The 15,401-nt window shown below is 39.2% G+C and overlaps 3 protein-coding genes across 3 annotated transcripts; 1 reads left to right on the forward strand and 2 right to left on the reverse strand.

The window, feature by feature from the left end:
* Positions 1–20: 20 nt before the first annotated feature.
* ATC70_002787 (uncharacterized protein) lies at positions 21–1,550 on the reverse strand (the record flags this gene model as incomplete). Its single annotated transcript, XM_064822157.1, has 1 exon — positions 21–1,550. One exon carries the CDS (start codon positions 1,548–1,550, stop codon positions 21–23), a length of 1,530 nt encoding a protein of 509 aa, XP_064681843.1.
* A 2,143-nt stretch (positions 1,551–3,693) lies between these two features.
* Positions 3,694–4,038, forward strand: ATC70_002788 (Abhydrolase_3 domain-containing protein; the record flags this gene model as incomplete). Its single annotated transcript, XM_064822158.1, has 1 exon — positions 3,694–4,038. The coding sequence occupies one exon, from the start codon at positions 3,694–3,696 to the stop codon at positions 4,036–4,038; it is 345 nt and encodes a 114-aa protein (XP_064681844.1).
* Positions 4,039–4,922: 884 nt separating this feature from the next.
* ATC70_002789 (uncharacterized protein) lies at positions 4,923–5,495 on the reverse strand (the record flags this gene model as incomplete). The annotated part of the gene is made up of 1 exon (XM_064822159.1): positions 4,923–5,495. The coding sequence occupies one exon, from the start codon at positions 5,493–5,495 to the stop codon at positions 4,923–4,925; it is 573 nt and encodes a 190-aa protein (XP_064681845.1).
* Between the last annotated feature and the right edge of the window lie 9,906 nt (positions 5,496–15,401).

Raw genomic sequence — 15,401 nt, forward strand, 5'->3', positions numbered from 1 at the left:
TTCAAAGGTAGTAGTACTCATTAGACCAAGGGGGCTGAGACGCCGTCAGCTGGGCTAATAGAGGAAGAGGAGGCAGCAGGTTGGGAAGTAGAATCTTGAGAAGCAGGAGCATCATCCATGTTAACATCATCCGTTGAAGAAGATGAGGCAGTCTTGGATGCCTTGGCAGGGTAGATCTCACGGTAAAATGTTTGATACATAGTCTCGGATATCCATTTTCGTTTGAAGCAGAAGTCGCGAGCGACGGCCAATTTGATGTTGGGAGTGTTGAGGCGTTTAATCATGCGGAGCAAACGTTCTTGGTGAATGCGTGCCGCCTCAGACTTCAAAAAGAGCGGATCAGCATGGTTGGCGTACTTGGGATCCCTAAGGATGGTGGGTGCACAAGGGTCGAAGTCGGTAATCCGTTGAGAGTCAGGGAGTTGAGCCATTGCTTCCACGACAGTGGAGGCATAGTCGTTGTGAACTAAGAAACTAATGATGTTATTAGTAGGGTAATGGATATCAAGAATGCGGCTTTGAGATAAACCAAGCACCTGGAAACCCGCACGGACTTTCGAGATGGCTTCACGTCCACGAGAGGTGAAGTACAGGAATTGGTAACCGTGGGTCGTCGAGGGAAGAGAGTAGAACCGGCTAACCTGCTCTAAAGTCAATGGCCGTTTGGCTTTGGCCTTGGGAGCTGGTTTGGTGGATGTGGAAGCCTTGGGCTTGGATTCCTTGCGTTTAGTAACGGCTGGAGCTGATTCATCCGCTGGTGGTTTGGCAGCCATATCTGCCCATAGAGAGGCTGAGGTACCCTCGGAGCTCCTTTCGAGCACCGGCGTAGTAGCAGATGGAGGTGTCGAGGTTTGATTGGCAGCCGACTTGAGTTGCGCAATCTCGTGGTGGGCTTTATCCAAAGCCAGTTGGAGTTCCTGGTTCTTTTTGATCAATTCTTGAGTCTGTTTGATCAAAGCTTGGTTCTGTTCCAGTTGTGAGTCGTGAGTCTGCAAGTGAGTGGTGACAGAGGCAAGACGTGAATAGATCTCCTGAATCCAAGTGGGCATCAGGGGAGACTGATGGATTTCGTCTGGTTTAGGTGGGTGCATGCCTTCAAGGAAGGCAGGTGGGTTGATCGCATTAGTGGAAGGCTCAACGACCATATTGATAGTGGAGCTGGTGGGAGCGGTTGTAGGTGCAGGAGCAACGGGTGTTGCAATATTCATAGTGTCCATAAAGTCAGTAGTAGGTGCTTGGCTTCGCGGTGATCTACGTAAAGGTACCGTGGTAGCTTTGATAGTGGAGTGGCGCCGCTTCCTAGAAGCAACGGGAAGTTTAGAGGTTCGGTTGCCGGTTGTCGTCTGTTTGGCTAAAGTAAGACGGGAGTTGGAGGTAACGGTAGGTGTCGGCTGGCTTGACAGACCTGACTGGCTTGTTGTAGCTGTGTTTGTTGTCGGTTTTGTTTGGATCTTTACTGCTTGATGATGTTGTTTTCGGGGTTTAAAAGGCCCTAAAAACAATTTAGACGAAAGAAAGGTGAGTGTAAGGAAGCATTGGGTGATTATCATGTTTTATATAGTCGAATATGGTAGAAGAGATCAATCAAGTCGAAGAATACCAACATTTGGCCAATCTGCAACAGATTATGATTCTGGATTTGAATTAACTTTGGCTGGTTATTCTTTATACTTCAAGGTGCATCCATAAGTTTGAATGTCAAAAGGTTTAAGGGATGTTTTACAGTCTTTATCATCAAAGGCTGTCAACGCATTGTTGAATCTTGTTTCATGTTTTTCTTATAAAAACATTCCGCGCATTAGTTCAATCGAATATACAGTTGCAGCGTAATTATCGCAGCAAACAAGACATGGTTCGACATCAAAAAATCAAGAATGGTGTAGGATGTACTGCTGACATCAGGCCATCCACTAAGATAATCATGACCGTGGGGATGTCAAGTTCTACTGACTTAAATGGGCCGACTAATTCAAGTCATGTATGCATATTCGAGAAGCTGTAAAGTTCTATTTTAATTTAAAGAATTATATTCTTTTACTTCATTCGTCTATTACGCTGTTTTGGAAACATTGATATTCTGGTAAACCCATTGATGTTCTCATGTAAAGAGGCGAGATTTTGCATGTGGATCTAAAGGCTTCGGTAGCTCAGGTATGATTTTGTTAGCAACAGAAAGACCCTTGTTACTCGTGAAATTCTTAAGATCGCGAAGCTTGTTATAAATAATTAACACAACCAGAAAATGACGATTTAAGTTTTTTCCAACTAGGTATCAGGCCAAAAAAAAAGAAGAATTAACGAGAAACTCCAATAGTTTAGGTGAAAGAACGTTCGATCAGCAATTAAGAGGTTGTGGGTCCCACCCGATAGGGGGCATTCTTTTTTTCAAACTTTTGGACATCGATATATTCATGAGAACATCGCCCGGGGGTTATTATAAATATTCAGGAATACCAGTTTCCCATATGATAAAAAGAGCATTTTTCGTCTTTGAGAAGGTCGATGTGCACACTTATTAAAGACATTCCGGATGTTCCCATATGAGCACATCAAAGTTCTCATGGAAGCATCATTTGTGCCGTAGTGAGGTCTTATGTCAAAGTTTATGATTTGGCTTGATTTGTGCTTGTGCAGTGAAATTAGGTTTAAATAGATTTCACAAAAAAAGTAAAGCAATAGTAAAATGCAATAGAAATCAACTATACTTTATTTATGTATAAAATGAACTGAAGATCCTGGAATTGAGTAAAAAAAAGAAGAGTATTTATACATTTGCAACTACTGTAGGGGGAAAAACTGTCCCGTTCGTTCAAATAATCTTGACTTTTACCCAGTATATTGCCACAACTCAGAAAACAAAGCTACCCCATACTGCGTTCAATAGAACAGCTTATAGGGATTACAGCAACGTAAAAACCTTATGGCTGGACTATATTTTAATCCCAGTATAACCAGCTAAAGTGAGACGTGGCAAAAATGTTAGGTGGGTAATTCTAGATGATATAAAATGGTTGATATCTTTACTTCCAATAAACGTATCGAAGAAATCTAAAAAACTACCCGCGATATGCTCAGGATATTTAATATCCCAGGAGCATTCCGAAAGTATAAAAGAAGCTAATTTCTTCATATTTTTTCTTTATTTCTTTGCTTTCTTATTTTTTTTTCAAAACTTTCATTTTGCCTGCTCGTTTAACACAAGATTTGCGCAACACTCTCCAATCCTTGCTCCAACGTGGTCGTTCTTTCTCAAAGATAAAAAATTTGTATCCAGGAGTGGGTAACTCTACTCTTACAAGGCTCAGAAAACTATATTGCCCTGACCCAGCTAGACCTCTTGGCGGAATACCAAAAAAACTTGGTGCTAAAACTATGTCCCTAGTGTCAAGAGGACTTCGATCAGGTGCTTTAGATAATCCCCGAGCAGCACAAGAAAGTTTAAGATCGATGGGTCAAGATACGTCAATTGGTGGCATCCGCAAGTCATTGAAAAGAAACGGTCTTAAATCTCGAATAAAAGCAAAGATAAATTTTGTTAGCAAGACAAGCAAGCGGCTTCGATTGGCGTGAGCTAAAAAGCATAGGCATTTTACTATTGCTGATTGGCGTCGTTGGGTGTTTTCGGATGAAACAAGAATAAACGTTTGAGGCTCTGATGGTAATTCTTTTTACTGAACGAATGTTGGCCGAATCATGCAGTCGTATCAAGCCAAGTCTCAGTTGCAGGGAAATGACGGTGGAGTCATGTTCTGGAGTTGCATAACAGCGGAGGGGCCTGGTTATGGTACTACCATTATTGAAGACGCAATAAACTCGGGCTTGTTTGTCGATATTTCGAAGACATCATTGAACGACACTCTTGAGCACTTTGGGAAGACACCATCTGATGTGCGAATTCAACAAGATATAGCAACACCGCATACCTCCGGCATTACTAAGCGATGGTTCACCGACAATGGGTTTAACCTAGACAAAATTATGGATTGGCCACCCAAAGCCCCGATCTTAATCCCATTGAACATGTCTGGCATCTCCTAAAGCTTCGTCTTAATAAGTATCCCACTAGGCCCTCTACAAAAGAAGAATTAGAGCGGCGTATTAACATTCAGTGGTACAAAATAACAGAAAAAGAGTGCCAGAAATATATTGATAGTATACCTGCCCGAATCAAGGCTGTCATCAAGAGCAAAGGTGGTTCAACTCACTATTAATGATTTTATAATAAAATGTACATTTTTCTATATTTATTTTTTAACCAATAAAATCATTGGATTTTAGTTTTTGAAAAAGCTATAGTTATGTATAGATAGCACTACTTTCTCTCATTCAAACGATATATATTTCGACTTTGTATACAAAGAAATGACCAAAAACTTGTGCAAAATGACAAAATTTTAAACGAACGGGACAGTTCTTCCCCCTACAGTATGTTTACAAGTCCAGTCAACTGTGAGTACACGAGTGCCTCAGGAACTACAATACATTCAATCTCCCTGATGTCAAGATATCGAGTTCCACCTACACTACATGAAACATATCGACTTAGGTGGCCTCTCAACAAGCTATACCAACAATCCATAAGGCCCCAGTGGCCTGCTATTTATATACCATCTCAACGTAGTAGTCATTTACCAGGGATCTAGTATATCTAAGCTAGTTAGATGCCCTGTAATAAAAAAAGCTCTTTGCTTTCGTTTTAGTTACAGCTGACAACTGATTATTATCATCGACTATTATTACGAATTCATCACTATCAACAAAGAGGTTCGTGATACGTGACAAACGCTTCAGGGAAACCAAATTTCAGCAACATTTGTGGGAGATACTTGGGATGAACGCTTTCAAAAGCCTTGTCGTTATCAAGCATGATGACGGCATAGGCTGCAAAGTTAGAGGGATTCCGCCAGCTGGCAGAATAAGCATTATCTAGAAGCACTTAGGGACATGCCATGGTCATCACTATAACGACCTGGCAGGAAACCACATTGGTAGGGGGTGATAATCTTGTTAGCAACTTGGACAGCTCGAGAGTTCATTATTCGGGTAAAAACGTTGCAGTCAGCTGCAATACGTGCGATGGGCCGATAGTTGGCGAGGTCACTCTTGGCACCTTTTTTGTGTAGAATGACGGTACACGAGGCCTGCCAAGGTGTTGGGAACTTTGCCAAATGGATAGCTTCATTGCATACCTGGTGGATAATGTCCCGACAGCTTGGATGGGACACAAGGAGGTAACGTATCTCATAGCCAATGCCTTCTAGATCTGGGCTACTCTCTTTGGGTGTTGGACGGGCGTCATCCAAGATATCATCATAATCTATTGACTCCATAATCTGTGCAGTATCTTCCGATGATAAAGTGCGATTGATATGTCCCAACATGGCGTTCAGGCAATCCATGTCAATCGGCGTCTCCATGTACAAATCCTGACAAAAGGCCTCAACATCATTGAGTTTGCTTTCCATGTCCAGACAAGAATTTTCAAGGATTTTCATGAGGTATGCCCCCATAGTTTGGGGCCAATTCTAGGTGATGAAATTTCGGCTCCCAAAAATTGAGTAAAGCTGTTAAAAAATGACCCATGGTTGAGAGCAACTATTTGGTGCTATTCCAATGGCTTACAACAATTTCTGACGCCAGAGCTTGGGCCTCAAATTCATCCAAGTGTTACTGTATATCTCAAATTCCTGAATGATGGGGCGATGGAAGAATGCTGGCTGTTTTACGCGCATCAGCGAATCACATTGCAATAGAAGTAAGACCCTATAAAAGAGTAAAATAAGCTGTTAATGGCGAGTATGATAGGGGGTTTTAGTGATGAAAACAAGTTCCATGGTGACCTTTCTAAATGTACGCAAGAAATGCCACTTTTTGGATGTATGAATGCATTGATGTAAAAAACGCATTCTCAATCATTTTATAAGATGGGAGTAACCAAGCATCAGTGCATTGGTGTTCAATCTGAATTGCTCTAATGCCCACTTTACTTTTGTCATTGAATGTACATATACCCCATTCAGCATGGGAGCAATCATCATCCTAGGAAAGAAATACGATTGTTGTTTCGTCGGTAAAGTTGGAGCGTTGGATCATAGTATCCTCCTGAGTTCTGTTGGTCGAAATTTATCGTGCACTGACAGCAACACACTAATTACCAATTCAATTAAAACGGACATATTTAGTATGATTACTGTCTATACATGTCGTCTGTTGGTATCCGCATTGCTTTATTAAAAGACATAGCGAATCTATTGAAGCAAAAATTGTAATGCTTAGTTCTATTTGCTTATTCAAGGAGAATAGAACAGATCAAACGAAATCATCATCTGCCTACTACTGCGAGACGGTGAAGTTCAAGAATATATGGGCATCATACCTAGGTGATGATGTGATATTAGTTCCCAATGAGTCAAGTATGGAAGATTTTTATCTTCTAGCAGCATATGGAATTCCTATGTCTCTTCTTATATCCGTCAAGCTCATGAAAAAAACGATTGACTAAGAGGTCCATCGGTGATGCCCATAGTTTAGTTTTCAATAATGAGGGGGTCTTTATTGTCATCTTTCCTGATACATCTTGCAGCAGTTTGATTTTACGCACTCGCAATCCAGCAGTAGCTAAAATATCTAGCCCTAGTTTGCTGACCATCCGTTTTTTGATTTAAATTTATATGCTTACAACGGGCAGTATGTCATTGATATTTTACATTAGAAGCTTTTAAAGAAACAGTTGCTCAATGTTACGGCGGTACCAATTGTCTTTCCAAAAAACAATCAAAGTATAATACGTAGGGTTCTTTCTTCTTTGGGTTTGTGTATCTTCTCAATTAACTATACTTCTGCAACACCTTCCAGTATTTTGTATCGCTCAATAAATAACATGATGGAAACAGGAGCTCACCTCAACATGAATCACCTTTTCATTATTTTTAATTAAATTTTAGACAACTCAAATAGACATTAATAAGAGGAGCTGGTAAATAATACAAGTTGAATTTATTAAATAACAAAAAAGAACTATTCTGGCAGTATCATTTAGCTTCATGTAGTAGAAAATACTAATACATTACTGACGGTGTTCACCCACGAGAAGGGAGATACTAGTTGAACCCAAAAGGAAATCTGAAATGAACATGCAAAGTCAAAAAGATGACAAAGACGCACAAATCAGTTGGTGAACCTTGCTTGATGAGATTGAAGCTCAAGTGGAGATGCTAATAGCTACAAAGCTACTCGCCCTAGAACTCGAACGGTACCGACTAGGATGCACCGCTAGCACTATTACCTTCATAATAGACTATCGTTACCAGCACCATTCACCTTTGCTAGTTTTGACTAGGTCTACCACCGCTGGTTTCAGTAAGAAGAGACTTGGAAAGTTAAAGATCGTCATTGCTAAAAGAAAAAAAAAATATAAAAAATAAAATTGACTGTAAAGGGTGTGTATATGTTGGAAAAAAAAAAAAAGAGGAAACGTGAGAGAAAAAAAAAGGGGGTAGCGTGACAGTGGCCGCGTCTCAAAATCTACCAAGCAAGGAAAAATAGACCGAGGATAGGGTTGCCATAGACTACCATGAATAAACTACCTGATATACCAGACTTTTGAATACATTGGTGCCGTTAGGCTTCTCGAGTAAGTTTAAAGACAGTCGAACATTAAGCATAAGCACAGTCTACCATTTCAAATACAAGCGAAATAGTGTAAGCTTGGTATGTTTTCTGACTTGAAAGCATACAAAAGAAGGCTTTTCGCTTGGATGAAAAGCCACAGACCAACCAGACACCAGGCAGAAAAGATCCTTGAATCACCAGTTAGTTGACACATCGCAAGGTAGCTGCACACTGTATACTGACCATATTGTACTTGTATTCTTGTCAGGAACTTGGACTTGGAACTTGGACTTGAAACTTGGAACTTGATACTTGACTTGATTGAGATGGTTTGTTATTGAAGAATAATTGTTTTAAGGTAAGAAAGGATATAGAAGATAATTTACAATTGGAAACGGATGAAGTGGAAAGGGACATGATATTTATACTTGACAAAAGGTGCGGACATAAGCGCCGATACATGAGTGATTATTACGGGGACATGGGTAATGATTTGTAATCAGGACTACGCGGACATACGTAATGATTTGTAATCATTATTATTATTACTAATCGTGGTTAAAAAGCATAACTCATGATTGTGTGATTCTTGGCATTGCCAAATACTTGACGATAATAGGTACTTGGCATGCATAAGGTTATATATAGTGCTGAATACTTCCCATGAAATAACGATTACTAAACTAATGAGCGACGAGCTAGAACTAAGCCAAAACCACGCTGTTTATATCAGCCTCTGCATTCTGTTATTTTAGTGTATCACCATCTTCAACTTGGAATATATTGCTCAGCAGCAGCATATGATGAGCATTTGTTTAACCTAACAAATCCAAAGTAGCATGCGTGAGTCTTTCATTGCAACTTGCCTGCCAGCCTTCTCTTCAAATGAACATTTGTTATTTTGAGTAGTAGAGATTATTATCTAGGTATTAATCAAACCTCTCTAGTAGCCGAACGATCTCGCTACTCTCGATGATGGCGTCGCCCTGTGGGCTTTCGCCGAAGATCATAACCATTCAGTCAATAATATAAAAAAGCTATATCAGAGTTGGGAGAGGGGATTTTCCTCGAAACCCATCTTTGCTTATACAATGATATATAACGAAAGCTATTATTAAGACGATGTGAAAAAGAGCTCAAGTTTCATGCAGCATTTGTACACTACATTATCGTCAACATCTTTAATCTATTTTCCTGTTTGAATGTACGCCAACTACTAGATATTAACAACATGTGACACCCACATCAGCGCATACACCAGCAACATAATCTACATCGATAGCTTTCTTGATTACTCATTCAACAAGTTTGTAGACTCTCCACCCTAACATCACAACCTAGATCCTTTTCCTACCTTTTCTCTGCTCAAGAAGCGATATTTTACGGCTCCATCAGAAAGGACGAAATATAACAAGAAGGTTGCAACGCAGTTGCAGCAGCTCCCATTACCTTCCTTCGTTCTTGCCCTACAACTACCTGTCCATCTTTGTCTGATATACTGGAAGGCCTCCAAGACTTTCTAGCCCCTCAATTTGAGAGGCTGAAACAGAATATCGTTTTTCTCATCCACTGTCGACTCACGTGTACAAAACATGAAAGACAAGCTCAATTCCACTAATATTAATCAACAAATACCACAAGACCAAGTTACTGATGTTATCAAACGCCTGGAACGTCCGGAATCAAATCAGCATGAAATGTTACGCAACGCCTATTAGCCCACAAGCTCCAATCCAATAACAAGCATACAAGATTAGGAATTCCCATCTTTGCAGTCCGAATATGCCAACTCCACCCTATCACCGAACGCACCCGCACGAGGTTCCCAGATGACGGCCATTTGTAAAGGCGACTTGCGATTGTTTACACCAGTATCAGAAAACCAAGAATTTCAGTACATCTGCCTTCGAAAACCATTCTAGGAAAATTGCTCAAAACTTTGCAAGGCTAAATTCAACTCAGGTTCTATTATTAACATCCATTACCCAGCCAGTAAGGTAGTGGCATTATTAGCTCACAATGATTTTATCCCAAAAGCTCTAGAATTCCCAAGAGTCGAATACCTGTACCTATCACAAATCTCAACCCGCTTGATCCCGTCAATTTACTTGACCCCACATCCAAGAATACACCTTTTTTAGATGAGCAAAATTAGCCCATGCAAGAAATATTCAATCAGCAAGTTTACAAGACATTACAATTTTTACGTCCTCCTACAGTGAACCAGGCCAAGATCATGTTCGTAGATTTTTAATCATTGTCACTATGGATACTGGAAAACTATGTACTTAAAAAGTAGACAAGCCAATCTCATTTTTTCAAATATAATTCTAAAGAATTGAGAGCTGGACAACGGTGACAATGGGGAGGGGGATTGGAAGGTTTACCATAGCTAAGTAACGATAAAAAACCTAAGACAGCTGGGCATCTAATTCAACACTTGATAGCATTGATTTATATGAAGGCCAGATCGCAGCGAAGCGAAGGTGCAAAACCATACTATTCAAGCAGTCAATTCGGTTTCTTATTTCCATTATTGTCAAGCTTACCAAAAACAAAACGCATCAAAATTTGCATGAATTAGCCTTATCAAAATCAATAATAGACCTCATATTTGTTTAGGATATAGATCGTCTCTGAGAGGCAAATGGATTAGGCGTTGTATATTACATAAGAGGATCTGAGAATGAGCTGAGATGCATAGTAGAAGTGAGAGGTTTTTATTCAAGCAGCACGAAGGAACATGAGTGGTGCCATCAAATGGCTAATCTATATCCTGGTTCCTGGATAGTGGTAGCCTATGACCTTTCGTCCCTGGAAGTGGGTTTCAATTCCGACAAATGTTCTTCCGTCAAAGCTATTAGGAATAGCATTCTATCCTGGATCATCTTTGTTGTTTATCCTTGACTGGTGGTTCATGAGTTCTTATGCAGCACATCCTCGTTAACTGGTTCAAGGCTTATACAATTATCCCGCATTCAAGGTCAAGGTCCTATTGCTGCGGCACTGTCAAATAATAACTATAAATACCTTTGATATCTACACTAATTTTGATCCCTAATCAATCTTGGAATAACATAATAAATATATTCAGTCCTAATTGTATATACTCTGTCTATATTTCGTTATTCTAAACACTATTATATTTAGAGGTTGCACAGGCTGCAGAACTGCCCTTCCAGAAGACTTCAGCTATCAAAGATGTGATTCATGCCGTGTAAAAAAAGCCATAAAGCAAAACATAACCAAATTTGACAGCTTTCAAGCCTTTATATCTTGACATGTAGGCTTTTCTGAGCTGTCAGAATGACACCAAACAACTGTACTTGAGTATTAGTAACTTCCTGTCACTTTTTCTCAACTTTTTGAGGACCCAAACAACATAGCCGAAAATCGATAAAAAACCATGAGGTACCCTTCATGATTTTCATGGAAATTTAAACAAAGGCATTTTTCATCTCGAAAATGAAGACTTTTACTATGGTAAGTATTAAATCAAAATGTTTCTTTGAATCCAAAGCAACTTCTGAAATCACTTTAATAAGATCTTTATATGCTTAATTTTGACATTTTGGCCAAAAACCTTATTTCGGGTTTTCTGTAATTGCTCATTAAGTTGAGTCAAAACAAGTATTTTACTTGGTGTCATTGGCAGCGCCTTGAAAAGTACTGCAAGAGTGTATTAGGGAACATTGTATGATTATCACAATTAATATAGGCAAACGTCACAAAATAGATCAAGGAAATCGAAAAATATAATTTTTTCTTTTAGGGCATATAAATGCTTTATTTAAAGTCCTTTAAACGTCGCCTAAATAAAGGGAGAGGGGAAAAAGACTGGATATATGAATATACAGGGTGTCGATTTAGAGAAGCTGATCTAGGTTTTCCTGGGAATGTAAGGTTGTGAGAGATGTTTGAAGATAAAGGAGAATAGAAGGTAGAAAGGGAGTGTTGTTAAAGTGGTGCTGATAGTGGTAATACCATACAGTCTGCAGCATACAAGCAAAAAAGACCTGGTGGACTGAAAGGTCCGGGTATACTTGATGATGTTGTCGAGATGGGTGGTGCTCTAAAAGCAGGATTTTTCTGAAATTGGAATAGGTATTCTGTGCGACGGAGGGTGGCATGTACATGTTGAAGGCGGCGGACCAAAAGGAGCGTTTGGCAGGACAAGCAAAGAAAAATTGCTCTGTAGTCTCCATGGATGAATTGCATATAGAGCAGATGGGATCAGGAGGAGTTTTGAGGCGACTCTGTAGCAGTTCTCTAGTAATGATCTTGTTATGAAGCACGCGGTACCATGTGTTTCTTGCATTCAAGGGAAGGCGTAAGGACCAAAGCATTTGCCATTTGAAAGGTGCCAGAATTTTTGGTGGAGTCTTCGAGGGAGGTGAGGGAGGAAGGGATTTGAAGCCGTTGGTAGATAGAGGAGCTATCTGGAAAATACAAAATTTGCCTAATCTTGAACAGAAAGAATAAACTGAGCCTGAATCATTTTTGGAGGCGGAATTGCCGCTGGCTAACCTACCACAAATGCCTTTCTTTTGATGACAATAATGTTGATTTCGATGCTGACTAAATGGGATCATGGAATTAAAAGAATAATTGCTTGGCCTGAATACTTCTTTTGGGGAGCTTTTCCTCATGATGGTGTCTTTTGCAATGACAGCATCTCAAAAAAGTTGCAGTCGATGTTACGCAAGTCCTGAATTTACTTAGGACCAGCTTTACGTCGCCATATTATTCAGAGCATCAGCAGCAGTGAATGATATGGCAATGCTATTATCTGAAAAAAATGGAGATTGTGGTTTACAAATGCTGCATAAACCTTGAATTTTTTTTCACAGCGTCTCAATAATAGGCTTCGGTTGGTATCAGTGTAAGTAAACAGGGCGCTGAGGGTGATACTTCCTTTCCTCCTCCTCCAGGCTCTTTTTTTTGTATTAAGATGTATCTTTATTACTTTCTCCAGACTCTGATATAACCTTTCTTTTACTAATAGCTGGTTGTTTAAAATCAACTTCATATTATGCCAAAATTTTTTTATACCTGATTTATTATGTCTCCAGTAAGAGCCTGCAGGATGTCGCCATCGTCATTGAGCGTAGCGAGATTGCATTAAATTCAACATTTGGTAATATTAGTCTTAATAGGCTTTACCGCAGCCGAGCAAAGGTGTAAAACTTTAGAGTTCAAGCAGTAAATTGGAGTATATATTTCCGCTTATATAAGTTTACCAGCAACATTTCGAATCAAAATTTGCATGAATTAGCTTTACCAAAATCAATGTGCCTCCTCTTCGAATTAAAAATTGTGCAACCTACAGAACTGCCCTTCCAGTAAGTTGCAGCTAAGAAAGATGTGATTCATGCTGTGTAAATAAAAGCCATAAAGCAAAAATACAGCCAAATCGGACACTTTTGAAGTCTTCATATCTTGATTTGTAGACTTTTCTGGGCCTCCGGAATAACACCAGGCAATTGTACATGAATAGTAGTAACTTCCTGACACCCTTGCTCAACTTTCTGGGTCAAAAAAAAACATGGCCAAAAATCGATCAACAACCATGAGGGGTACATCATGATTTTCATTGAAAATCAAACAATCGCATTTTTTACCTTAAAAATGAAGACTTTTACTATGGCATACGAGCCTTTCAGCACTTCGGGTGGTTTCCTGACCTACGCTTCGCTTCGGTGGAAACCAACCTACGTTCAAACGGCTCGCGCTGCCGCGGGCCTTTGGCTAATATCCCAAAATTAATATAGCTAAAATGTTAGAAGAGGAACCCTGATTGTTGATTGATATGTAATCACTAATCGTATGAGTGTTTATGCTTCGGATGGTTCTCACCGAAGCGTAGCAAAGGTAGAGAACCAACCTGCGCAGCGGCAGCTCGTGCTACTGATTGCTCTTGCGTATTTTATCAAAATACTGCTACTTTCATTTTGACCCTCCACTTACACATAGTAACCCTTCATATTATCTGTGGATCTGATTCTTATGTGATGTTCTACATCCATATACACGTAGCTACTTCATATACGGGCAAGCAGCATACTGGTATTCCCACTTTTTAGTCCTTAGTGTCCCTAATACAGCAAAATATGAGTGCATTTGAGCTGCATTTTCTTGCGTTCAAGGCCGTTTTAGATCGTCAGAATAGCCCCAAATGGTTGCTTTCATATGGCAGTTACTTTCTGACACTTTTGCTCGACTTTTTGGGGACCAAAAAAACATGGTCAAAAATCGACCAAAAAGCATGAGGTATCCCTCATGGTTTTCATCGAAAATCAAACGACCGCATTTTTCATCTTGATAATGGAGACTTTTACTATGGTATATCTTGAATCAAAATGTTTCTATCAATCCAAAGCAACCTCTGAAATTATCTTTGTGGGACTTTGATATGTAAAATTTCGACATTTTGGCCATAAATCTCTTTTCATATTTTTACAAATCATTCAATAAGTGAATTCAAAACATCTATTTTACTTAGTACCATTGGAAGCGCCTTGAAAAGTACTCCAGGAAAGCTTAAGGAAGCATGGGGTGATTATCATACTTCACTTAGTCGAATCTGCAAAAATAGCTCGATCGAGTCCAAAATTATCAAAATATGTCCAATCTGGAACAGACTATGATTCTGGGTTTGAATTAATTTTGGCTGGTAGGGCCAGCTGGAAAACTCATGCCCTTTTCATAAGGCAATACAGTAGTAAATGCCCTTGAAGCGTATAGAAAGTAGGTGGCAGGTCATAGCACTATCGTTTATGATGATATTTTATTGCCTTCTATATCGTTCATAATGATATTTTATTGCATTCTATATTTAATAACGTTAGTCTGGACATTGACAATGCATGGGTTGCATAAAATGTCTGCAGTAAGTAATGAAATCTCTGAGGCTCTGAGACGTCGCTCAAATAAAACATTGACAGCACTGAGCAGAGGAAAGAGGGTAGAAATTACAGTGGTTTTTGTTGATTGATTGTAAAATCATTATTCTCATATGAGCCAGGTCTGATAGATGCCTTGAAACTCAGGTTCCATATTAGGATTGTAAAGTGCAAAAGTACTGAACATTTATTATGTTATGATATTAATTCAAAGTGTTTGTTTCCATCCAAAGTTACTTCAGAAACCACTATATGAGGACTTTGTATGCAAAATTTCGACATTTTGGCCAAAAACCTTATTTCGTGTTTGCTGTAATTGCTCATTAAGTTGAGTCAGAACAAGTATTTTACTTGGTGTCATTGGAAGTGTGGAATTTGAGGCTTGATAGACTAAAATTCACGGAAAAAAAAAGAATAAAAAAAACAGTAATGTCAACTTGAAAAAGGTATGTTTTATTATCAAACTGACAGGTGTAAAGTAAACTGAAGTATCTCTACTGGCCAGGTAGATGATCCTTCTTATATAATACTATAACAATGGATAAAAGTTCTATTAATTAGATTGGCAAATAAGTCAACTCAGATCAACTAATGTCGTCTAATCATGCTAAAAGACAACCCCAGCAAGCTAATCATGATTTAGCTTTGCCTGGATGAATAATTAGACTCTCATCCAAAGTACCCTTATCTATCCTTTCTATAAGGATAATTAATATCGATCTAGTAGCATGTATCCGATAGGTACAGTCTCCTTAGTCTATATTAATAGTACATATCTGAGTGTATATCGCTAAGCATACATCTTTAGCATGTATCTGATGAATTCGTAATAATAAGTCGATGATAATAATCAGTTGTCAACTGTATCTAAAACGAAAGCAAAGAGCT

This window comes from Mucor velutinosus (genome assembly GCF_035048745.1).
Source record: "Mucor velutinosus strain NIH1002 chromosome Unknown tig00000093, whole genome shotgun sequence".
Lineage (NCBI taxonomy): Eukaryota > Fungi > Mucoromycota > Mucoromycetes > Mucorales > Mucoraceae > Mucor > Mucor velutinosus.